This window comes from Neoarius graeffei, chromosome 2 (assembly GCF_027579695.1).
Source record: "Neoarius graeffei isolate fNeoGra1 chromosome 2, fNeoGra1.pri, whole genome shotgun sequence".
NCBI classification, from domain to species: domain Eukaryota; kingdom Metazoa; phylum Chordata; class Actinopteri; order Siluriformes; family Ariidae; genus Neoarius; species Neoarius graeffei.
The window spans coordinates 60133828-60159982 of NC_083570.1; the positions used below are offsets into that span (position 1 = coordinate 60133828).

The 26155-nt window shown below is 40.7% G+C and overlaps 1 protein-coding gene across 1 annotated transcript in view; it reads left to right on the plus strand.

Annotated features, from left to right (window-relative positions):
- LOC132869688 (sodium- and chloride-dependent GABA transporter 2-like) overlaps window positions 1-26155 on the plus strand; it is a gene marked incomplete at its 5' end in the record, with an annotated part of 85382 nt that overhangs the window by 49276 nt on the left and 9951 nt on the right. Inside the window, 5 exons of the mRNA XM_060902994.1 lie at window positions 7268-7400; window positions 7606-7740; window positions 9363-9466; window positions 24999-25123; window positions 25822-25934. Of these exons, the coding sequence (XP_060758977.1) occupies window positions 7268-7400; window positions 7606-7740; window positions 9363-9466; window positions 24999-25123; window positions 25822-25934 (610 nt within the window). The remainder of the gene's footprint in view (window positions 1-7267; window positions 7401-7605; window positions 7741-9362; window positions 9467-24998; window positions 25124-25821; window positions 25935-26155) is intronic.

Here is a 26155-nt window from a genome sequence, read left to right on the forward strand (position 1 = left end):
CCCGTAGGGGTCCTCGCTGTCTTCGCTATTTGAGCTGCTCTCATATCGCCTATGTCTGCGTTTCGGCTTGTAGGCGGCCTCACCATCAGAGGAGTCTGAGGGTATGTAGCGCGGCGTTTTCTGCGGGCTAGAGGCTGCAGCGATATTGAAGCGCGAGGGGGTGTAGTGGGGAGTAAAGTAAAAACTCCCAGCGCCACGAGGTGGCGATCGCGCGACTTTCACGCGAGTTGAGCTTGAGTGCGGTGTCTGATCTACCGTTCTAAGCTCAGGTTCTTCCTCCTCCAGAGCGGAACTCTGTTCTTGGGAGGGTTTGGCCGATCCCTCATCTGAGCGACGTGCTTGCGTCACTTCTTCTCTGAGGTATTCTATTTCGCGCTTTAGTTCATCTTGTGTGGCTCTCAGGCCCACGAGGCTACTCTCCGCGCTTTCTGCTCTCCTTTGAGCTTCGGCCAGTTGTCGTTTTAGTGTTCTTTTCTCTTGTTCGAGGGTCATACACACATGTTCCATTTCCTTATAGTAGATCATGAACAATTTGGGTAGCCCTTCTGGGAGAGTCATAGTACGCTCCTTAAGTTCCCTAACGGCTATGTGTATCTCATCAAAGCGAGCCTTTTGGTCCAGATCACAGAAGTAATTTCTCCTATCCTCCGGGACTTGGCCTAAATCACCTACAACGTCGAAGAGAGAGAGGAGGGGCCCTTCTGACTCCCTTGATGGGGAACGCGACATTTTGTTCGAAATGTATTAATTAACTTAAAGGAAATTAATACTAGGTGTTGATTAGGTTAGAATTTAATTTAATCCAAGTTGCTAAATAATTGATGTGGTTTCTTAGCTACTTTGTTTCACTAATGTTTCACTTGTATTAATTAGCTCAATTAATAATATTAGTTAACAATAATGATTATTATTATTAATAATATTAATTAAGTACTTGAATTAGATATTACTCTAATGTACTAATCAATTAAACCAGTTTATCAGCTAACTGTGGTTGGCAGCTGAATTTCAGTTCTGTGTTTAACACACTGTTAATGATTCACCATTAAAGTCATCTGTGTTATACCTTGGCAGTTGATTTTGGGTATACAGCAGTTTACAAGTTATTGTTGAGAAATTCACAAGGTCATTAAACTATTCCTCACACGGGGCACCACTTTAATGTAGGTTGAATTGGGATTAATTAAATTATAAATTATGTAATAATTGATAATTAAATTAATCAATTTATAAATAAAGATCAGTCTCATAAAATCTTAAATTATTAATCTTAATACTCACCGTGAATGGTTACATTCAAGATTAATGGTAGCTCTGTATTAGATGGGAAACCCAGTTGTATACAAAAGCTAAATTCTGAAGGAAAAAGGAGTTCTAAATAGTTGACCTTGTGAATAAACAACAGGAACAAGTAAAATGCAATTCAATTTTATTAGCTTTTATTTGTCTACTACTCACTAATAATAATAATCTCAAAATACATTCAATGTCGGCAAAGGTAATAACAAGACAAAACAATGGAACAATTACACCTGGACTATAAATTTGAGGGAAAGAGAGAGAAAGAGATAGAAGGAAAAAGAAAAGAATCCCTTGTGTGTGCGTGTGTGTGAGGCTAGGGCAAGCCGATGCGTGTGTGTGTGTGTGTGTGTGTGACCTAGCTTGTCGTTAGCTAAAACAAAGGAATGTTAGCTAAAACAAAGGAATGTTAGCTAAATAGAACAAAGGATTAGCTCTGTGGCTAATGTGTGCTTTGTGTAGGTATCTGTGGGCAGATGCTAATGACTAGCCACTCTGGCAATGCTTAAACAAAATGGCGGTCAGTGCCTAGGTGTCGTATCACAGGTAACTCAATGAGGAAGGTATCAAAATGGCGTCGGAAAAATGGCGCCTGCAGGCCTAGTCGAGAACACAAGCCTACGAGCTAGCGTATCACCCTGAGGTAGCTAGCAATAAGTTGCTAAGGAGAATCTGACCACGCTACAGCTGGATCCAAACACTGCACTTAACAACAATTTCCAACAGACTATCTAGGCAAAGAACTCAACGCGAGAGAGAGAGAGAGAGAGAGAGAGAGTGAGAGAGTGTGTATATGTGTGTGTAATAGGTGTTGGATGGAGAGAACTAGGCCTTGTAGCGGTCTAGCCTCGGAGCTTAAAATAACAAACTTGTCGCTGCGCTGCTAATCAGATAGGGAAGCTAGCAATGGAGTTAAGGAAAGATATCATGCAAGATACCCTGTCTAACAAGTTCAAAGAAAAAAACAGAACCAAAACAAACAATAAAAACAAACAAACAAACAATAAAAACAAACACCTTCCGTGTCTGAGCGGGTATGCTAAATAGCTCAAAGCTTAAACATGACCCTAACAACCATCTGAATAAGCTACAAATTAAAAATTTGCCCAAGTGCCTACTCAATGCGATGGAAGTTCTTTCTCCGATGTCCGCGCTGAGGGTCGCAGTCCGAGGAGAGGAGGTTAGCGGCGCGTTGCGTCCAACCGCGGCTAACGAAGCAGGGAGATGAAGGCCTAGCTGGCCCACGGTGCTTCAGGAGAAACCTCCGGTGATGCGTCGACGAGGAAAAGGCTGAGAGGAGCGAAGCTGTCCGCAAATGCCTCTTAGCGTGGAAAACTACTTAACTGTAGTTAAACTTTGCAAAGGTTTAGAATCAAAACCACTATATCGCTGAAACTTAGCGGGTCGTTCAAAAGTTCGGCCGAAACTAATTTGAACAGGCTGTTCTCAGACAATAGCGGTTAGTCTCAACACTGTAGGCGAGCGTGCCTACAGTCCGTCCGACCACTCCAGTAGTCAGAACATGAGAGGACGAATCGAGGCGCTCTCGATACAGTTAAAGCAGTTCCACTTTACGTCACATCCGGGTGGAGCGCGCAAGGAATTGTGGGATCGTTATAGGGGGCGCTGGCGAGTTACCAACACTGTCAAAGCCCAATTAAGTCCAATTTAAGTTCAGTTTAAGATCTTAAAATACTTTTCTGCTATTAATTTGCTCCTAAAGGGACTTTAGGAGAAACAGATCAGAATTCACGAAGATCTTGTTTGTCAGTAAGACAAAGACAAGACTGTTGTAAAAAGTAATGTTTTCCTCTGGGTCATTCCATACTATGCACTTGTCTTTTTGCTCTTGTTGTTGTGGGGGTTTTTTTGTTTTGTTTTTTGGTACAGTTGTGTGCAATTAAGTCTTAGTGAAATGAGCGAAATTCTAAATGTGATATGGCTCACCTGGATTGATTTTCTAACATACCATTTCAATGTAGAAAGACTTGGGCCTTTGTCTTAAAACAATACAGTGCACTGATATTGTTATGCAGTGACAAAATACTAATATACACACAGAGGTGCTTGAAAGTTTGCGAACCCTTTAGAATTGTCGATATTTCTGCACAAAGACAATCTAAAACATCATTAGATTTACACACAAGTCCTAAAAGTAGATAAAAAAGGAACCCAGTTAAACAAATGAGACAATTGCCGCTTTTCCACTACCAACGCAGCTGAGTTGGGCTGAGCCGTGCCGTGCTGAGTCGAGCTGAGTGGGGCTGTTGGAGTTGCATTTCGACTACAACCGCGCTGAACCGTGCTGGCTGGAAGTGGGTGGACACATTGGGTGGAGTTAGCGAAAGTGGGTGGACGTCACGTGATGTCGTTAGGCGGCGCAAACAGTGACATCAGTGATCTTTTAAGCGGTAGTCTCACAACCCGGATAGTAAACAATAAACATGGAGTCGTTAGTGTTGCTGGTCTTGGTGCTGTAGCTTGTTGTCACCGACAACGCCAGCAGATACTGGCAGGAGCGTATAGATGAGGCGAGGCGCATAAGGCTTCAGAAATTCTCGTAATTCGTAATTCTTCTTCCGGGTTTACGGTGTTTACAGATCCCAGCGTGCTCGCGGGGCGTGTGTGGGCATGTGAGGACACTCCTCCTCACCAATCAGTGCACAGGGGAGTGTCTGCTCACGCCCCTAGCCCCACTCGGCTCGGTTTGGCTCGCTTCAGCCCTACTCCAAAACCGTGCGAGTTTTGGGTGCTAAGCAGGGCTGAAGCGAGCTGAGTCGTACTGCTCTAAGGTAGTCGAAACGCGAGCCGTGTCGGGCTGAAGTGAGCTGAAGCGAGCTGAAGTGAACTGAAAAAGGGTAGTGGAAAAGGGCCAAATGTAGCTGAATTGTCTTGGCCAGCCCTAAGGGTCCCATCTGCATCTCATCATTGCTGAGGAGTGTGCTCCCATCACCCAATCAAGCATCCAGCCAGAGCAGGTCATGATTTTTTTTTTTTAACCATATTAACATGCCATTGTTGTGTGTTATGCCTGATGTCAAGACTCTCGTCTCTGCGAGCCTGCCACACACATTTAGTACTTGTCATTTTTAGGGCATACCTAACAACATGTGTCTTCTTTCTCTCTCTCTTCCCCCGCCCCCCAGTCTGTCCCTCTGAGTTACATGTTGGTCCTGGGATTGAGATGCTGGCCTCTTCTGCCCCTCAGACCTGCTTGATCCATCCTGGTGCCCTGTGTCTGGTCGGAGTTTTATTGCATCGCTCCTGTGAAGGACGGCCCCATGAGGACAGTTGAGGGTTATACCTGGAGGATGCTCTGGACTCTTACAGTAATGCTTTTATGGCTGAGGACTACAGTTGACTTGCTAACTTTAGGACTGCAGTTATCATGAACAGTTTTGCACTCAAGTTTCCATCAATGAAGAGTTATAACATCAACGAAACTGTCTTCATGTTAAAATTGTTAATGTTATAGTCATGCTGTCTGTTATTGCCCAAATGAGGATGGGTTCCCTTTTGAGTCTGGTTCCTCTCGAGGTTTCTTCCTCATGTCGTCTGAGGGAGTTTTTCCTTGCCACCGTCGCCACAGGCTTGCTCATTGGGGATAGATTAGGGATAAAATTAGCTCATGTTTTAAGTCGTTCAAATTCTGTAAAGCTGTTTTGCGACAATGTTTATTGTTAAAAGCGCTGTACAAATAAACTTGACTTGACAAAATTATTATACTTGGTCATTTATTTGAGGAAAATGATCCAATATTACATACGTATCTGTGAGTGGCAAAAGTATGTGAACCTCTAGGATTAGCTGTTAATTTGAAGGTGAAATTAGGTGTTTTCAATCAATGGGTTATCAAATCAGGTGTGAGTGGGAACCCTGTTTTATTTAAAGAACAGGGATTGATCAAAGTCTGGTCTTCACAACACATTTGTGGAAGTGTGTCATGGCATGAACAAAGGAGATTTCTGAGGACCTCAGAAAAAGTGTTGTTGATGCACATCAGGCTGAAATAGGTTATAAAACCATCTCTAGAGAGTTTGGACTCCACCAATCCACAGTCAGACAGATTGCGTACAAATGGAGGAAATTCAAGACCATTGTTACCCTCCCCAGGAGTGGTTGACCAACAAAGATCACTCCAAGAGCAAGGCGTGTAATAGTCGGCGAGGTCACAAAGGACCCCAGGGTAACTTCTAAGCAACTGAAGGCCTCTTTCACATTAATGTTAATGTTCATGAGTCCACCATCAGGAGAACACTGAACAACAATGGTGTGCATGGCAGGGTTACAAGGAGAAAACCACTGCTCTCCAAAAAGAACCTTGCTGCTCATCTTCAGTTTGCTGAAGATCACGTGGACAAGCCAAAAGGCTATTGGAAAAATGTTTTGTGGACAGATAAGACCAAAATAGAACATTTTGGTTTAAATGAGAAGTGTTATATTTGGAGAAAGGAAAGCACTACATTCTAGCATTAGAACCTGATCCCATCTGTGAAACATGGTGGTGGTAGTATCATGGTTTGGGCCTGTTTTGCTGCATCTGGGCCAGGATGGCTTGGCGTCATTGATGGAACAATGAATTCTGAATTATACCAGCAAATTCTAAAGGAAAATGTCAGGACATCTGTCCATGAACTGAATCTCAAGAGAAGGTGGGTCATGCAGCAAGACAACGACCCTAAGCACACAAGTCGTTCTACCAAAGAATAGTTAAATAAGAATAAAGTGAATGTTTTGGAATGGCCAAGTCAAAGTCCTGACCTTAATCCAATCGAAATGTTGTGGAAGGACTTGAAGCAAGCAGTTTATGTGAGGAAACCCACCAACATCCCAGAGTTGAAGCTGTTCTGTACGGAGGAATGGGCTAAAATTCCTCCAAGCTGGTGTGCAGGACTGATCAACAGTTGCCGGAAACATTTAGTTGCAGTTATTGCTGTACAAGGGGGTCACACTAGATACTGTAAGCAAAGGTTCACATACTTTTGCCACTCACAGATATGTAATATTGGATCATTTTCCTCAATAAATAAATGACCAAGTATAACATATTTGTCTTATTTGTTTAACTGGGTTCTCTTTATCTACTTTTAGGACTTGTGTGAAAATCTGATGATGTTTTAGGTCATATTAGCAGAAATATTGAACATTCTAAAGGGTTCACAAACTTTCAAGCACCACTGTATTTATTTATTTATTTATTTATAAAAGAACTCCTATGTGGTACTTTACTGTATTTGTAGGTGTTAATGTGATTACTCATATTTCAAGTGATATTTCCCAGGCTTGTCATTTGGGATACTTTTCATAAACTAGCACTCATTATTAACTGATTGAATAGCACTCGTCTAGACTATCCTGGTACTCAATCCCGAAGTGAAAATAAAGGGTTTCGCTGCATACACTGACTGCCATTTGCAACCATACCCTCGCCATGTTCTAGGCACTAGTCGCTAGACGACGGTGTTGCATGATTTGACCTTAATTCTGTTCCTGGCATCCTAGTACTGGAAAATGATGAGGCATGCTATGAAGTGTTTTCATTTCAAATCTAATTTTGCTCCTTGCATATTTGACAATGTAAGAAACAGCAAATTTAATAATGTTGAATTGTGCCTAAATCAGCCCTAGATGCCACCAAAATGCACCATTTGAAGTCTCTAATGTCAAACTTTTCCAGAGGAGCATGCCCCCGGACCCCCCTAGCAACCTTCGGGGCCCTCTAGGCCCGGCATCAGTAGCACGCGCTTTGGCATATTTTTCTGGGGAAAGTCCTAAATAGTTAATTAGGGCTACTTGTTTGCTTTTACTGGCCTCATTAATTGCATGTTGCAGTTTCCAAACAGGTTTGACCTCTTTAAGAGCTCTTGAGTATACTTTCTCATAAATTGGCTTTTCCAAAAAAAAAAAGGCTTTTCATGCAAACTCTACCCCATTTGAACTTTACAATTTCCCTGTTGTGCATGTTCAGGAGAAGAGTCTTGCGGATTTCCTCAGGTATCGATGAGATTGGAGAGTTGCACTGGGACATGGCCCTCTGCCTGCTTCTTGCCTGGATCATTTGCTATTTCTGCATTTGGAAGGGTGTCAAGTCAACTGGCAAGGTAAACTGAAGATGATGGGGTTGAATATCTGTACAAAAAAGGAAATCTTATCCATATTGTTGAAAAGGGAATCTTTCCCTATATTGTTGTGTTGCTATTAAGGGGGGGGGGGGGTGAACCAGTGAGTTAAGACAATGGGAAATTCATACCAGGTCATGAACATGAAGATGAGCTTTCGTGCTACTATTTAACTGTGACTTTTCAGGTTGTTTACTTCACTGCGATCTTCCCGTATGTTATGCTGCTGATTCTGCTCATTAGAGGGATTACTTTGCCAGGGGCATCACAAGGCATCTACTTCTATCTTTACCCTGACGTGGGACGTCTGGCAGACACACAGGTATTCACCTTCACTAATATAACATGATTTTTAAATCTGCTGTCCATCAGATGTGTCCTACTATGTTGTTTTCGTGTTTAAAAAAACAAACCTCATTTCTACTTATATTCTACAAAGCTGCTACAGTCAGAACATTATAATAAGAAAAGGCTCAGCTCACAAAAAGGCACTTAATTGAAGTGTACCTGTCACTTCTTTTGTCTGATTATGGACTGGTTTTTGCTCCTTAACCACAAATGAAGCAGAGTTCTTCTAAGACCTTCTCAGGGAAAAAGACTACATCTCGTAGTCTTTTTTTCTTTCACTTGTATGCTGGAGAGGAATGGTCAGGTGTTTATTGTACCCTAAAGCTGGTCACCCTGCATGAAAACATTGTTTCATCTCTCTGGAGTGTCCTGCTGTGCAATTTGACCTCTGCTCCAGTTTCCCCATCTGTTAGAAAATGAGGGTTCCCCATGGGAAGACAAACAACAAAGTGTTCAAAAGGGTAAAAGAACATACCAGTTCATTGTTTGTTTTATCTGCTTAAATATTTGCTGTGTCGTCATTGTGGTATTTTTTTAGAAATTAAATTTGCTTACATACAGTATGTTGACATTTCATTGATTTTATATATAATTATAATAATATATATTAATATATAATTTATATATAATTAACTTGAATATAATCTATAGTCTGAATAATGGTCAAGTTTAGACTGTCATGAATACATTTTAACCACATATATTTACATTTGTTGTCAATCCATTTCCAGATTAAAATCTGATTGTTGTGCTCTATGTTGTATGAAAATCAGCTTAAAATATTCAACCTCCACCTTCCCGTGTTTGTTCCTCATTTTTACGTGTTATGCAAGAATGACCTGCAACATTAAACATTGCAATTTTGCATGCGATCTCAGACTTTCTAAAGTTTAAATGATCAAATGAACCTGCATATTGTATGATATCTATAATCCGTATCCATAAAGTATGATCCTGATACTCAACATGAATAAAACAATCAAGTGTAAATGGGGTTGAGCTCACTAAAGCAATACATGTGGGTTTCTAACTGACCCTGAATTTACCCACTAACTCAATGGTTGTCAGTGACAGACTGATATTATGTGAGATGGTAAGACAGTGCAATTGGTTTTACTGGGCAAAGTGGCAATGAAGTTGACTTGTCTGTAAAATGAGGTGCAAAAGTGAAAAAAAAAAAAACCCTGAGGAATGTAACACATCTTTTTCCATGAAATGGTTAAAGATAAAAGTGGTTGAGCACAATAAGGGAAACAAAAATGCAGCAAACTACGGAACATATTACAGGAAAATATGAGTTACTGGAAGTAGGCATGCAGTAGTGTAATGTAATAAAACTAGGGTGATTGTCATTCAGATATAATTAGCTTCTGTTTTTAATAGCCTCAGTAAGTTTATCTAATGTTGATTGTTCTGTGAAAAGTTTAAACCAGTGCAAGAAATTTTAGTTCTATCTTACCAGTTTAGTAATTTGGCCTTTTTGGTTACTATTAATGATGTTACTTCATATGTTTTTCACAGTGAAGTGTCTTGAATTACATTTAGGAGTAGTAAATTCTAGGTTACTTGAGTTCTCATTCCTCTGAACTTTCCGAGGTATGGATGGATGCAGGAACGCAAGTCTTCTTCTCTTATGCTGTCTGTCTGGGCGCTTTAACAACATTGGGCAGTTACAACAAATACAACAACAACTGCTACAGGTGAGATGATTGAAAAAGTAAGCTAATTCAATCCAACATAAAATATGTTAGGCGTGTTGTATATTGTACCGAAACATACCTACAAAGGGGTGGAAATGTATTGGGAATTATATTGAAATATATACTGTACAAATATACACAGCTAAATCTGTGGACGTATACAAAGTAGGAAGTATCAGGCCAAGAAGGTAGTCAAGTATTATCAAGTTAATAAAATCGAAATGGGATGTTTAAAAATAACTTTTATTGCATATCCAAAACTGTTAGAAGTAGGCATAGCAGGCGCTCGCTGGCCATGCTGTGAAAATTGTGCATGCAGACACTCATCTAAATTTCTGTCAGTCCTGCACGCTGTGGCACGTGCACCTAAAGGTGCACCCTGAGCTGCACGCACGTCTAATGGACTCTAGCACACGCGCCATTAACGACATGCACCTGAACGTAATGAAGGAGCTATATGTGCACCTACATAAAAACTGTTCAGATGCAGTATCAGTACAAAGTTTTATGCTACGTCAGCATACTTGCCAACTTTTCAAAATTCTCATGGGGGAGAAAAGTGCATGAATGACATTTTCAATTGGATGAGGGTATGATGCGTGATTGAAACGATAAAAACAGTGGATCCCAATTAATTGCAAACCATTTGAAATGTATACAATTAAAGGGTTTTGAATTGTTGATATTGTTCTATCAATTGCTATAGGTTATGGGATTCATGTATCAGGCATGAGATAGCTCAGAGTGAAAAATCTGAAATAATACTCTTGTCTTGAATTTTAATATCATAACAATGAAAGGGAAGTCTTAAATCAGATTTTTAGCTGAAAAATCTCATGCCTGAATATCGTATACATACAGAGACCCACAGAAAATAACACAAGTGATACTTTAGAAGAATGTTTATAATTTCACTTGTAAACTTTCACTTAAAACTTTCAAACATAAATTCAAAATAGCACAAAGACACTACCACACTATTCAAATACACTCATCAAACAAATTCTGTCATGCAAAATTTCACTAAACACTTTAGAAGTTGTACAGTTTGTTTCTGAAATGGTATAGAAGACTAGTTTAATTTCACACTCAAATGTCCATTATATTCTGATTTAACTGCAAAAGAAATTATCAAGAGTTAAAAACATTTCAATATGATAAATATATTTCGTTTATACAGAGGTGCAGATCCTACTGTATATGCAATTTCATCTCATCTCATCTCATTATCTCTAGCCGCTTTATCCTTCTACAGGGTCGCAGGCAAGCTGGAGCCTATCCCAGCTGACTACAGGCGAAAGGCGGGGTACACCCTGGACAAGTCGCCAGGTCATCACAGGGCTGACACATAGACACAGACAACCATTCACACTCACATTCACACCTACGGTCAATTTAGAGTCACCAGTTAACCTAACCTGCATGTCTTTGGACTGTGGGGGAAACCGGAGCACCCGGAGGAAACCCACGCGGACACGGGGAGAACATGCAAACTCCACACAGAAAGGCCCTCGCCGGCCACGGGGCTCGAACCCGGACCTTCTTGCTGTGAGGTGACAGCGCTAACCACTACACCACCGTGCCGCCCAGTATATGCAATTTAATTATACTTTTTACTACAAAAAAAAATACAAAACATAATATAAATCTTAAGTTAATTTCAATGTCTCATCGTACTTGTTACGTACACGTACAAATGATCAACTATTTTTAATTAAAAAAATAAGACAACATTAAGAATTTACGTAAAAGGGTGAATGACCTATTGTAGTTTTGAAGAATATGTAATTTACCTGCTTTTACCCCACCATCAGATTGGGATAATGGAATCGCAATTGAATAATTGGGATAAATGAATCGCTTTGTAGTCTTACCTTGCAAAATGTGTTGGTCTGGCTGGTCGAACATTTGCTTATCCATGGAAATTCATTCTCCCATGCAACCTGGTATTTGCATTCATATTTTTACCGTTTGGTATTTGGTTTAGTGGCCATGATGAATGACTGCTTGTAAAAATGTCAGACACCCTGGGTGAACCCTACATTACGGAAGTGACTGTCGTTCTGTTCATTGATTGGTTAAAAATCAGTTGACATCAGCAGTGTTTCTCATACGATTCTGATTGGACATAATTGGGAGTATTTTTAACTTGGTGGTAGGGATTTCCCAAAACTGGGAGATTTATCCAGTTTTTAACAAGTACAATCAGGAGGCGGGAGGCGGAGGCTAAAATCGGGAACCTCCTGCCGAAATCAGGAGGGTTGGCAAGTATGCGTCAGTATGCATTACCAAGCTTTTCTACCCGAGTTTGAGTTCCTGGTTTCCTGATTGTTGTTCCTGTTCCTCATTCCCGTTTTCGCTCTGCCTCTGATATCCCATTTGCACCCCGCCTGACCCTTTGCTTGTTTCTCGATTTGGATTTAGCCTGCCGATTTAGATTGTTTGCCTGTGTCTGTTTTCAGTCTTGTATATATCTTCACCATTGGAAATAAATATACTTCTGCACATACAGTGGTGCTTGAAAGTTTGTGAACCCTTTAGAATTTTCTATATTTCTGCATAAATATGACCTAAAACAGGGGTCACCAAACTTTTTTTTTTTTTCTCTGGGGGCCACATTGTCGTTCCTGACTGTGATGGGGGGCCAGGGTCGGGTCGGGTCAGCTATATAACATAGAATTGTATGACCCAGACAAATATGACCACCAGCAGGCCTCATTGTGTAGTAGAGATTACTAGCCTGGCACAGCCATCCCCACTACTATATCCCCACTACTATATCAACACTTGATTCCTGGCACATATTTGTTTATCTTTACTAGTGGTTTGCAAAAATAGTAATTGAGTCTTCACACTTTGTTTTAATTTGAAATACCACAGATATTCCATTTATTTATTTTCTAATAAAAATAACATCAAAGCTGTCAAGGTAAGAAACATCTGCCTAGTTGAGGTGATTGACACTGGCAAAGGTGAGTGGAAAATTATAAATTGTAGGTAGGCCTGTTATTATTAATAATAATAATTGTGTGCAGCACTTAATAAAGGTCAAATAAATAGGCCTATAAAATAAATACATTAAAAAAAACAGTGAAATTATAATGTGAGCAATAGATCACAGCAGTTGTGCTATGTCCTGCACGTCATTGCTCTCATCCATGGCCAAAGCAAAAAACTCGAATTCTGATGCTTTCTCATTCAGCTGGTCATACACGTTGTCCCCCAAATCTTCGGTTCGCCTGGTCATAGTAGGTGCAGAGAGACTCTCCGCGTTGAGCGCATCCTTCTTGTCGGGACACACCTCCTCGGCCACAGCAAGCATGCATACTTTAACAAAGTCCCCATCAGTAAACGGCTTTCCATGGGTAGCTACCGTAGTAGATGAGCTACCTTATAGCTAGCTCGGACAGCAGCCTGGTTGATCTGGGTTTGGCGAAGGAATACATTCTGTTGTGCAGCCAGTCCGCATTTCATCCTCTGAATCCTGTCTTCTCTTGTTTGCCCTCGCAAACTAGCATACTCTTTGTGGCAGGTTTTGTAGTGACGACAGATTATATTCTTTGAAAACCGACACACTTTCTTTACATACAAGACAAACTGCACGGTCCTTACACTGAACGAAAAAATAATCGGTGGTCCACAGTTCTTTAAAAACTCTGCACTCTCTGTCAGCTTTTCGCTGACCACTAGCCATTTTGCTGTCCTGAACACTGACAGTTCTCTGCACATGTGCTGCCTGTCACTGCTTGATCACGAGCATATGATGAAAATTCGGAAAATATGAATAGTTCATTTTATAACTAAATATCAATTTTAATTGATAAAATCAACAAAATACAAGATGCAGACATGTTGTTATTTGCCAAAAAGCAATTTAAAAAAAATAGGCCATGACCACTTCTGGGGATTACCTCCATAGGGCCGGTTCAAGTGGTGGGGGGCAGAGGGGCTGGGGGGCCGGTCAAAGGGGGGTGGCGGGCCGTAGTTGGCCCGCGGGCCGTAGTTTGATGACCCCTGACCTAAAACATCATCAGATTTTCACACAAGTCCTAAAAGTAGATAAAGAGAACCCAGTTAAACAAATGAGACAAAGATATTATACTTGGTCATTTATTTATTGAGGAAAATGTACCAATATTACATATGTGAGTGACAAAAGTATGTGAACCTTTGCCTTCAGTATCTGGTGTGACCCCCTTGTGCAGCAATAATTGCAGTTAAACATTTCCGGTAACTGTTGATCAGTCCTGCACACCGGCTTGGAGGAATTTTAGCCCATTACTCTGTACAGAACGGCTTCAACTCTGGGATGTTGGTGGGTTTCCTCACATGAACTGCTCACTTCAGGTCCTTCCACAACATTTCGATTGGATTAAGGTCAGGACTTTGACTTGGCCATTCCAAAACATTCACTTTATTCTTCTTTAACCATTCTTTGGTAGAACGACTTGTGTGCTTAGGGTCATTGTCTTGCTGCATGACCCACCTTCTCTTGAGATTCAGTTCATGGACAGATGTCCTGACATTTTTCTTTAGAATTTGCTGGTATAATTCAGAATTCATTGTTCCATCAATGATGGCAAGCCGTCCTGGCCCAGATGCAGCAAAACAGGCCCAAACCATGATACTACCACCACCATGTTTCACAGATAGGATAAGATTCTTATGCTGAAATGCTGTGTTTTCCTTTCTCCAAACATAACGCCTCACATTTAAAGCAAAAAGTTCTATTTTGGTCTCATGTGTCCACAAAACAATTTTCCAATAGCCTTCTGGCTTTTCCACTTGATCTTTAGCAAACTGCAGATGAGCAGCAATGTTCTTTTTGGAGAGCAGTGGTTTTCTCCTTGTAACCCTGTCATGCACACCATTGTTGTTCAGTGTTCTCCTGATGGTGGACTCATGAACATTAACATTAGCCAATGTGAGAGAGGCCTTCAGTTGCTTAAATGTTACCCTGGGGTCCTTTGTGACCTCGCTGACTATTACACGCCTTGCTCTTGGAGTGATCTTTGTTGGTCGACCACTCCTGGGGAGGGTAACAATGGTCGTGAATTTCCTCCATTTGTACACAGTCTGTTTGACTGTGGATAGGTGGAGTCCAAGCTCTTTTGAGATGGTTTTGTAACCTTTTCCAGCCTGATGAGCATCAACATTTTTTCAGAGGTCCTCAGAAATCTCCTTTGTTCATGCCATGATACACTTCCACAAACGTGTTGTGAAGATCAGACTTTGATTGATCCCTGTTCTTTAAATAAAACAGGGTGCCCACTCACACTTGATTGTCATCCCATTGATTGAAAACACCTGACTCTAATTTCACCTTCAAATTAACTGCTAATCGTAGAGGTTCACATACTTTTGCTACTCACAGATATGTAATATTGGATAATTTTCCTCAATAAATAAATGACCAAGTATATTATTTTTGTCTCCTTTGTTTAACTGGGTTCCCTTTACCTACTTTAAGGACTTGTGTGAAAATCTGATGATGTTTTAGGTCATATTTAATCAGAAATATAGAAAATTCTAAAGGGTTCACAAACTTTCAAGCATCACTGTACATCCACCTACCTCGTACCTGACAGTCTACTTCGCCAAACAATAGATGTAGCAGAAGTGATCCAGTTTGCCATATCACGCACCTACCGGGTTCCTGTATCTCGGCCCCTCACCTTGTATTTCTGGCAGCATTTTGGAATTGGCCTCCCGGCAATGTACTATGGAATATATCACCCTAGGGGATTCAGCATGCAGTGTAATCTGTTCTACAAGGACTTTGTAGAACCCAAGCCTCCAGAACCGATCTGGGTGAGCTTCCTCCTCACATGGACAGCTGCACAAGTTCGCTGATGGGTGGAGGAGCTGGTCTGAGGAGAGCACCTGTGCCTGAGGAGTTCACGGACTTTCTTGGCCATGCTCCAGTTTATTTTTGAATCTTTATAAAAGGAGGAATCCCATGAAGTTTTTTGGGGGGCAGCAATCATGCCTATGGCCGATGCAGCGGCAGTAGAAGAGGCTGTTGCTCCAGAGCTCCCTCCAGTGGCCACTGCAGCAACAGCAGAGGAGGCCGCTGTTCCAGAGCCCTTCCTAGAGGCTGCCTTTCAAGAGCTGGTTTCTCAGCCAGAGCCAGCACCTGAATCAATGCCTGAACCAGAGTCTGCATCAGAACTCATGCCTGAACCAGAGCCAGCTCCAGTGCCAATGTTAGAGTTGGTGCCAGAGCCAGAGTAGTCCAGGACCCAAGTCAAATCCAGAGTCTGAGCATGATTCTTGCCCAGAGCCCAAGTCCAGTCCAGAGCCAGAGTCATCCCCATAGCTCGAGCTCAAGTCTAGTACAGAGCTCAAGCCAATTCCAGTCCAGAGTCAGTGTCATCTCCAGAGCTCAAGCCCAAACCATCTCCAGAGCCTGAGACCAGTGCAAGTCAGGAATCCAAGTTTTGTCCTGAGCCTGAACCTGAGCCCCCACCGGAGCCTCAAAGGATGGATTTTTGCTCCCGGAGGGAGCTCTTTTGGGAGTGGTTCTGCCAGTCCTGTGCCCTGAGCTGCGTGTGCGTCTAGCGTACTCTAGCACATGCACCATTAACGACAAAACCTGATAACTTTTAAGGAGCTATATGTGCACCTACATTAGGACTGTTCAGATGCAGTATCAGTGTGAAGTTTTACATTACGTCAGGACGCATTACCGAGCCTTTCTACCCGAGTTTGATTTCTTGGTTTCCTGATTGTTGTTCCTCATTCCTGTTTTTGCTCTGCCTCTGATATCCCATTTGCACCTTGCCCAACCCTTTGCTTGTTTCATGATTTGGATTTAGCCTGCCGATTTAGATTGTTTGCCTGTGTCTATTTAGGGGTCATCCATAATTTTCATCATTATCATGAGCATACAAACCGTACGCAGGGGGAGGGGGGTTAATGACCAGGCATACACTTTTTAAAAATGAAAAAATGATGATCCGTCAATGTGCGAATCGGCGGCCGCCATGTTAAAAATTTCGTGCCACATCGGTGTTGCCAGCTAGCTCTACACGCTTTCTTTCTTCAATACAACAACAATGGCTGACCCGGATTTTGACCGCATTTACAAATTTGTGGATAGCAGAAATACCGCTATTCACAAGACTCCTTCAAATGAGTACGAGCAGTTTTTAAACATTTATTGTTTCCTGCATTCATCTGAGAAGCGACAGGAGGCAGTTAGGGCAGGACAGGCTGCTTGGAAAGAATCAAAAACGAACGTTTCAAAGCCAAAAGGCAACAGCTCCCCTTAAAAAGACAGTTCCTAATTTTCAAAAATCAGACCCTCCAGGATTTCGCGATGTTGTGATTTGCAACTTCAACGCAAATTCAACCAATCCCCGCGAATTCAGGGCGGTATTGCAATTGTATCCAATCACCGCAACTTTCCCACAAATTTGACCAATCGTTGGCATCGTCTTGAGGTGACGTCGACAAACTACACTTCCAGTGTTGCCAGATTGGGCGGTTTCCCGCCCAGTTGGGGGGTTTCAAGTGCATTTTGGCGGGTTTTGAACATATTTTGGGCTGGAAAACATTAGCAGTATCTGGCAACACTGCTTACTTCCGTGTATAGATAGTTTCACTGACGTCACGGCATTCCAGGGAATGCCCCCCAGCCACCATCTTGCGGGGCAAACAAAACGGACCATCGCCACTACCAGCTACGTTATCTCGGACGAATTTATGAAGTTATATAGTCAGTTTTCTAAAATAAAGATCAATGTCGGCAAAATCAAGCAAACAGAAGTATATAGATACATTAGACGACATCTCACGACAATGGTATGCAGCCAAACTGGCCTTGTTTGGGGGAACTGACCCCTACGAAGTGGACAAAGATGCATTTTCAAGTGACTATGCAGGGCTGCCAAAGCCTGAAACTGCCAAAGCCTGCTCCAAAGCCTGAAACTGACTTCATCAAACTTTAAAGGCTGTCTGATATATACAACTTTTATATATTCACAGCGCGCTTTTTGGCGGATGCCGCCTGAATCGCACAGATCCGATTTTTTTTTTAGGGGGGGCGTTGGAGTGTCTGATTATTATTTCAAAGTAAATTCTGTATTAAAATTACTAAATAAGCAAATCTGTTACAGTCCATGAAACAGGAAGTATAAGGATGAGGAAAAAAACAGTTTAAATCGGAAAGCTGCGCACATTTGCGCAGTCCTGCACACCGCTCGGGCTGCGCAAATGTGCGCAGCTTTCCAATTTAAACTGGTTTTTTCTCATCCTTATACTTCCTGTTTCATGGACTGTAACGGATTTGCTTATTTAGTAATTTTAATACAGAATTTACTTTGAAATTATAATCAGACACTCCAACGCCCCCCCTAAAAAAAAAAAAATCGGATCTTCGCGATTCAGGCAGCATCCGCCAAAAGGCGCGCTGTTTGCATTCCAAACACAAATCAAATCATACAGAATAGACCTAAAATGTTTTTCAAAAATGACCCTTGCATGAGTGAAGTGACAAGTTTCAAATAGAAACGTGACAAACGAGCGATATTAAGTGTACATTACAATGTAAATGTACACTCAGCGGTTCCAGTTAGGCATTCTCCAGAGATTGTTCACACGATGTTTTGGTTTCCAAAAACAAACTTAAACACAATTGATTGTTTATTTAAACAACTTACCACTTATAAAATGATCGGAGCAGACTTTGCTGTGTTTGGAAGGCTGATAATCCTTGCGGTTGATTCTCGCAAGCCATAGATTTCTCCTTTGTATGCTGAGTTGCTTGCCTTCGTGCTCCCGTACAGTGGGAATTCCATAAAAGCTCCGCTTGACTTCATCATTTGACCTATTACGACAGCCGTGAATACAACAGGTGTGCACCATTGCTAGCTTTAAATAGCCTGCTTGGGTTCTTTTGAAGACTTTGTACTCATGCGTTACAATGTGTGCTCAGTGACCCGTACGGTAAGCTTGACCCGCAAGATGGCCGCCACTAGGGAATCCCCGACTCTGTGACGTCATGTGAAAACTATCTATGCATTCAAGAGAAGCAGCATGTGGGAGTCAGTGTTTATATAGGCTTAAATTCTGTTGCTGAAAGTGTGTTATGTTTACAGTGAAGGGCTGTGTGCACTTTATTTTTTTTACTTAATACAAGAAATTAATGGATGCCAACATTTTTGCCAAAATGGTATTTTATTTTCCATTGTTTAGGCAGCTTCAGCATCATACTGTGAGATTCTGTTCAAACTGTTTTTTTTCTTCGATGAAGCCTGAGCCATTTATTTTATTAGTTTATAATTATTGTTTAATTTAGTCTTCAGGAGAGACTGCCTGCACACAGTACTAGTATTAATAGGTTTTTTTTCTTACATGAAAGCTGAGGCATTTATATTATATTTTAAGGTAACTTCATGTTGTGCTGTGAGGTTCTCTGCACTTTAACTTTTGAACCAACAGGTGCATTTGGATAAGTAAAGCCTATTTTTCTGCATTTTTGTAGTCCTGGTAATCTTTTATATTGGTAAAGTTGTTTATAGGACTATTTCTCCGTGTCTTTTGTTTTTTTTTAATCAATATTTTTTTCAGTAATAACTTAATATTTAACATGTCACTCAATTTTAATCACAAAAAGAGAAAATCGCAACAATTTCTCGCAACTTTCACTTCCTCCCGCAATGTAATCGCAACAAAAACCTAAAAACCCCCGCAACATAAGACATTTTAGCCCGCAACAATCACAAAAAAGGCCCGCAAAATCCTGGGGGGACTGAAAAATGAATCGCCTGCTTTCTATGAAAACTTCTGGACCCATCTTGTGTCTTCTTTTCTTCTCTTGTGAATCTTTGTATTGTCCTGTCATCCGATTTTAATAAAAAATAATACAAGACATGGTTTTATTTTGAATTCCTATTCCACGTAGATCCATCCTTTTTTTTTTTTGTCAGCTAATGTACACTTTTGCGGGGGGGGTTTGCTCAAAAGTCTACTCTTTGTAGACTCATGATAATGATGAAAATTATGGATGACCCCTTACACTCTTGTATATATCTTCACCTTTGTAAATAAATATACTTCTGCACATACAGCCACCTACTTCGTACCTGACAGTTTCCAAATATGTCATTGCTTAACTCTTGAATATTTTTTAATGTGAATGATGAGCTTTTTAATGATATCTCTGCTTTCCAAAGAAATTTATCTCATTAAGATCTGTTGTACTTTGGAAGTAACTGCAGGTTGAAATTGGAACAACAGAGTGCGCACTCTGCTCACGTGACGTCGGGAAACTGCTGGTGCTTTTTTGGGTCACGGGAAAGTGGTCAGGCTCTCTTGCTTCTGATCGGTTTCCGACTGGATTACTCGTGAATATCAATCAGATAACACTTACAGGGATGTTCTGTAGCTCTCACTGTTTCTGATGAAGTATTCGGCGAAATTTTCCATCAGCTAGTTTTGATGTTGTTATTCATGGGAGCCTTTGAAGTGAGTTTTCATAGCTTGACCTACTTTTTTTAGCAAATCAAATTGATTCATGTAAATAAATAACTATTTTAGAATATAACTGTAGTTGTTTTGATGAAAACTACTGAGATCTTAGTGGTTGGAATGATGTTTAAAAAAACCGGAAGTCAGAAATGCGAGTGTCAATTTCAGTTCAATGAACTGGAATTGTTCATTGGATGTGAATCAGTTTTTTCAAGGTTCGCCTTGAAAGCTGTGAATATTAATCGAAATAATAATTGATATTATTTCATATAAACATGAGTAGGCCCTACTTCGAAATACAAAGGCCTACAGAGTACAAAGAGGATATTAGAAGTATTTTTTACTACTCCTTTTATTTTGATAGAAAATGGTAGATGTGAATGACATGCAATGCTTACCGGTATTTATGCATACAGTGGTGCTTGAAAGTTTGTGAACCCTTTAGAATTTTCTATATTTCTGATTAAATATGACCTAAAACATCATCAGATTTTCACACAAGTCCTAAAAGTAGATAAAGAGAACCCAGTTAAACAAATAAGACAAAAATATTATACTTGGACATTTATTTATTGAGGAAAATGATCCAACATTACATATTTGTGAGTGGCAAAAGTATGTGAACCTCTACGATTAGCAGTTAATTTGAAGGCGAAATTAGAATTAGGTGTTTTCAATCAATGGGATGACAATCAGGTGTGAGTGGGCACCCTGTTTTATTTAAAGAACAGGGCTCTATCAAAGTCTGATCTTCACAATACGTTTGTGGAAGTGTATCATGGCACGAACAAAGGGGATTTCTGAGGACCTCAAAAAAAGCATTGTTGATGCTCATCAGGCTGGAAAAGGTTACAAAAGCTTCTCTGAAGAGTTTGGACTCCACCAATCCACAGTCAGTCAGATTGTGTACAAATAGAGGAAATTCAAGACCATTGTTACCCTCCCCAGGAGTGGTCGACCAACAAAGATCCAAGAGCAAGGCATGTAAGGCCCTGTCCACACGGCAATGGATTCAGGTGAATCTGATAAAATTTTTTATTGTTTCGGCCTGGCGTCCACACGGCACCGGCATTTTGGGTGCCCCAAAACGATATTTTTTGAGAACGGGTTTCAGAGTGGAAAAATCTGGAAAATCTGGAAAAAAAACGGCACCGTTGCGAAGTCGTCTGGATGAGTAGAACGGAATTGTTTACGATGACGTCACAACCACATGACTAGAACAAGCAGCACTCTCGCACGCATCATTCGTAACAACAGAAATTGAAATTGTTTACACATTAACCTGACTGACCTGCCAGACAGACAATTTACACCTGCTTTGATGAACAGAAAGTACAGCCTTCTACACAAAGCAACAGTTACCTGACTATAATGGAGGCAGAGGGGAAAAGGGTCAGAAGACCCTTCAACAGACTGTTTTGTATGAACCACTGCATTGCATTCACTTTTGTATACAGCTTTTCTTTTAAATAAACAAGTAACTGAACCATTTCTTGAATTTCTTTTTTTTTTATTGGATAAGACTGCTTTTCAAAATGTTCACACACAATATAAAAAGTTATATAAATTATATAAAAATGCTTTTCAAAATGTTCACACACAATAAGAAAATTAAGTTATATAAAACTATGCACACTAATAAAACTAATTTATACACACAGAAGGCACGATTTCCTCGCGTAGTCGCAGCCATCTTCTTGTTGTTGTGTGTTTGTTCCTGTGAGTGCTTCACGCCGGGTAGAAGAAGGGGTTTATGCGTGTAACAGATGTTGCGTTGTGTTGTTCACCAGTCTTTTTATTCTGAAGAAATGAGACACAAATACACTGCTGAGGCTGGGCTGCAAACGTCCAGTGGCATTGGCGCTTACATTTCCAAAACTAACTGAAAGAGGCCAGCGCCTCGTTCCCATAACTACCTGCGCTCTTAAAGGGCCAGCGCAGAATTTCCCCACCACTACACACAATGGCAAGTGGAAAAAAATAAACCCGTTACATGCGCATGCGTCCTACTTCTTCTTCTATTGTTCTGGTGTCTCCGATAGGACCGTCTTACAGCGCACGTAGAGGTGTGGCATGTGTATTGCATCATTTTCAGCAAGCGTTGTGTTGCTATATGTACCTGGTATTTTACTGATCCATTGCCCATGTGGACGTGATATATTTTTTTTTTTTACCCGCTAAAAAAAAAATCTCGTTGCCGTTGTTGTGTGGATGTAGCCTAAGAGTCGGCGAGGTCACAAAGGACCCCAGGGTAACTTCTAAGCAACTGAAGGCTTTCTTTCACATTGGCTAACGTTAATGTTCATGAGTCCACCATCAGGAGAACACTGAACAACAATGGTGTGCATGGCAGGGTTGCAAGGAGAAAGTCACTGCTCTCCGAAAAGAACATTGCTGCTCGTCTGCAGTTTGCTAAAGATCATGTAGACAAGCCAGAAGGCTATTGGAAAATGTTTTGTGGATGGATGAGACCAAAATAGAACTTTTTGGTTTAAATGAGAAGCGTTATGTTTGGAGAAAGGAAAACACTGCATTCCAGCATAAGAAGCTTATCCCATCTGTGAAACATGGTGGTGGTAGTATCATGGTTTGGGCCTGTTTTGCTGCATCTGGGCCAGGACGGCTTGCCATCATTGATGGAACAATGAATTCTGAATTATACCAGTGAATTCTAAAGGAAAATGTCAGGACATCTGTCCATGAACTAAGGCTACATCGACACGACAACGGCAACGAGATGTTATTTAAAAATATATCGCGTCCAAATGGGCAACGATCAGTAAAATATCAGGTCCATATGGCAACGCAACGCTTGCTGAAAACGATGCAATACACATGCCACACCTCTAGGGGCGCTGTAAGACGGTCCCTTCGGAGACACCAGAACAATAGAAGAAGTAATGACGCATGCGCATAAACTATTATGCGCGAGACTTCATATTAGCCACAAAGTCAGGAAAATCTGTTCGTAAAATTACATTATAATGACCAAATACAATGAAAAGTATTTTTCCAGTCTCACCTGTGAAAGGTAATCCCATGTGATCTCGTTTGGACGGCAAACCTGTTGGTACAGTTAAATGCAGCTAATCTTTATTCTCCGCTTTGACCTATCCAATATGGCGGCGAGGATGACGTATGATTCTACGCGGAAGGCGGCGTCTTTAATGGTCCGGAATAAATTGAATGCTACACATTGATGGATTCATTTGTTGTTTCTCACCTGTGAAAGGTAATCCCATGTGATCTCGTTTGGACGGTAAACCTGTTGGTACAGTTAAACGCAGCACATGAATCTTTATTCTCCGCTTTGACCTATCCAATATGGCGGCGAGGATGATGTATGATTCTACGCAGAAGGCGGCGTCTTTAATGGTCCGGAATAAATTGAATGCTACACGTTGATGGATTAATTTGCTCTTCTACGCCCTTTTTGAGGAATGTATTGTAGGACTTAAACCAATATCTGAAGAGATGAGATCGCTCCTTTTTTTCCCTATTTTTGCTGGCGGGATTGACTCTGCCCTAAGGGCAGAGTCTCTCTCTCTCTCTCTCTCTCTCTCTCTCTCACTTTGCACCATTACACAATAAATATTCACAGTGAAAATATTTTGCAAGCGCGTTTCATGAACCAAGTTATAGGATTTGTTGACAACTCGCATCGAGTTCGTTACACTTCTACCCGGCGTGAAGCACTCACAGTCATGTGGTTGTGACGTCATCGTAAACAAATCCGTTCTACTCATCCAGACGACTTCACAATGGCAACGTTGCCAGATCTTTCCACTCTGGAACCCGTTCTCAAAAAGATTGTGTTTTGGGCACCCAAAATGCCGGTGCCGTGTGGATGCCAGGCCTAAACGATAAGCAATTGTATCGGAGTCACCTGAATCCGTTGCGGTGTGGACAGGGCCTGAATCTCAAGAGAAGGTGGGTCATGCAGCAAGACAACGACCCTAAGCACACAAGTCGTTCTACCAAAGAATGGTTAAAGAAGAATGGTTAAAGAATGTTTTGGAATGGCCAAGTCAAAGTCCTGACCTTAATCCAATCGAAATGTTGTGGAAGGACCTGAAGTGAGCAGTTCATGTTAGGAAACCCACCAACATCCCAGAGTTGAAGCTGTTCTGTATGGAGGAATGGGCTAAAATTCCACCAAGCCTTTGTGCAGGACTGATCAACAGTTACCGGAAACGTTTAGTTGCAGTTATTGCTGCACAAGGGGCTCACACCAGATACTGAAAGCAAAGGTTCACATATTTTTGCCACTCACAGATATGTAATATTGGATCATTTTCCTCAATAAATAAATGACCAAAGATAATATTTTTGTCTCATTTGTTTAACTGGGTTCTCTTTATCTACTTTTAGGACTTGTATGAAACTCTAATGATGTTTCAGGTCATATTTATGCAGAAATGTAGAAAATTCTAAAGGGTTCACAAACTTTCAAGCACTACTGTATTTTATAATTAACATTGATTTCTGCTTCTTTGTGATGTATAAATGAGAGCTAAAATCAGCTTTATATTGCACAAATAAAGCCATTTGGTGAAACTGTGAGGAAGGGAGTGTACCAATTTAATGTTTTTTTTTCTAATTAGCATAATTAATACAAATTTAAATACTAATTTGCATAATTGTTGGGGTTTTTTTTTTGTAATTTTTTCAAATTTTGTTTTCAGTTTACAACCATCTATGTGCCTGCAAATTTCCATGTAAATATACTAAAAAGTTATAAAGAAAAAAAACATTTGATCTCATTCGTTAATGAGGCCCATTCTGGACCATATTATCCTAAAATGGATTATTATGGCAGTTTGCTAAAAATTAAGCCTTTTTTCCCCCCAATCTTTAATTTGTCATATCTCAAGCCCAGGTAAACATATTTTAATTCTGTAAAAAGTATGTTGTTCTGCATTCAATTCAAGTCAATGAGACCAGTTTCAAACAATTTGGACTTAATTTGTATTTTAAAGCAACTGTGCCATTTTTGCATATAGCCATCATTCAGTCCTTGTAAGTTTACTTGTCTTTTTTTTTTTTTTTTTACCCACAGAGATTGCATATGTTTATGCTTACTGAACAGTGGTACAAGTTTTGTAGCTGGATTTGCTATATTTTCTATCCTGGGTTTCATGTCTGTTGAGCAGAATGTCCCGATTTCAGAGGTAGCAGAATCAGGTATGTATTGCCTTTCAAATAATGATCTTTATTTGGGACCTTTTAATATAAACAAGGTCTGAAAAATGATATGCTCAAAATGTAGTGCATGCAGTGTGAACACTGTGAATGCTGAGTCAGCATATATAACCTAAAAAAAAGTGCATAATTGGCAAAATATGTCTCATCTCATTATCTCTAGCCGCTTTATCCTGTTCTACAGGGTTGCAGGCAAGCTGGAGCCTATCCCAGCTGACTACGGGCGAAAGGCGGGGTACACCCTGGACAAGTCGCCAGGTCATCACAGGGCTGACACATAGACACAGACAACCATTCACACTCACATTCACACCTACGGTCAATTTAGAGCCACCAGTTAACTTAACCTGCATGTCTTTGGACTCTGGGGGAAACCGGAGCACCCGGAGGAAACCCACGTGGACACGGGGAGAACATGCAAACTCCACACAGAAAGGCCCTCGCCAGCCATGGGGCTCGAACCCGGACCTTCTTGCTGTGAGGCAGCAGCGCTAACCACTATACCACCATGCCGCCCGGCAAAATATGTAATAGACAATTAAACTCATTCACTCAGTGTCATGACCCATACATTACATAAGAATGCTCGTGTATGTGTGTGTGTGTTAGTTATCTGTGATATTCATGATAACGGTCCGTGATGTGTTAGTTTGTGTAAAAACTGTTTATTTATTTTCCAGGCCCTGGATTGGCTTTTATTGCTTATCCACGTGCTGTTTCCATGATGCCTTTCTCTCCTCTGTGGGCATGTTTCTTCTTCATTATGATTGTGCTGCTTGGCCTGGACAGTGAGGTAAAATATGAATGCAATCAGTTATTGAATGTGAAAAGTAATGAGTTGTGTATGCTCTATTGCTATAATTACTTCTCCCTTAATAATGACTTTCAGCAGTAGTCAACATTAATCATGAAAACCCAAAATAAGTTATTGAATATTTGCTAAATAACATAAAAGCATCCATATAGTTATCAATAAGTTATAAACTATTATCAAAAATGATATTAACCTGTTCA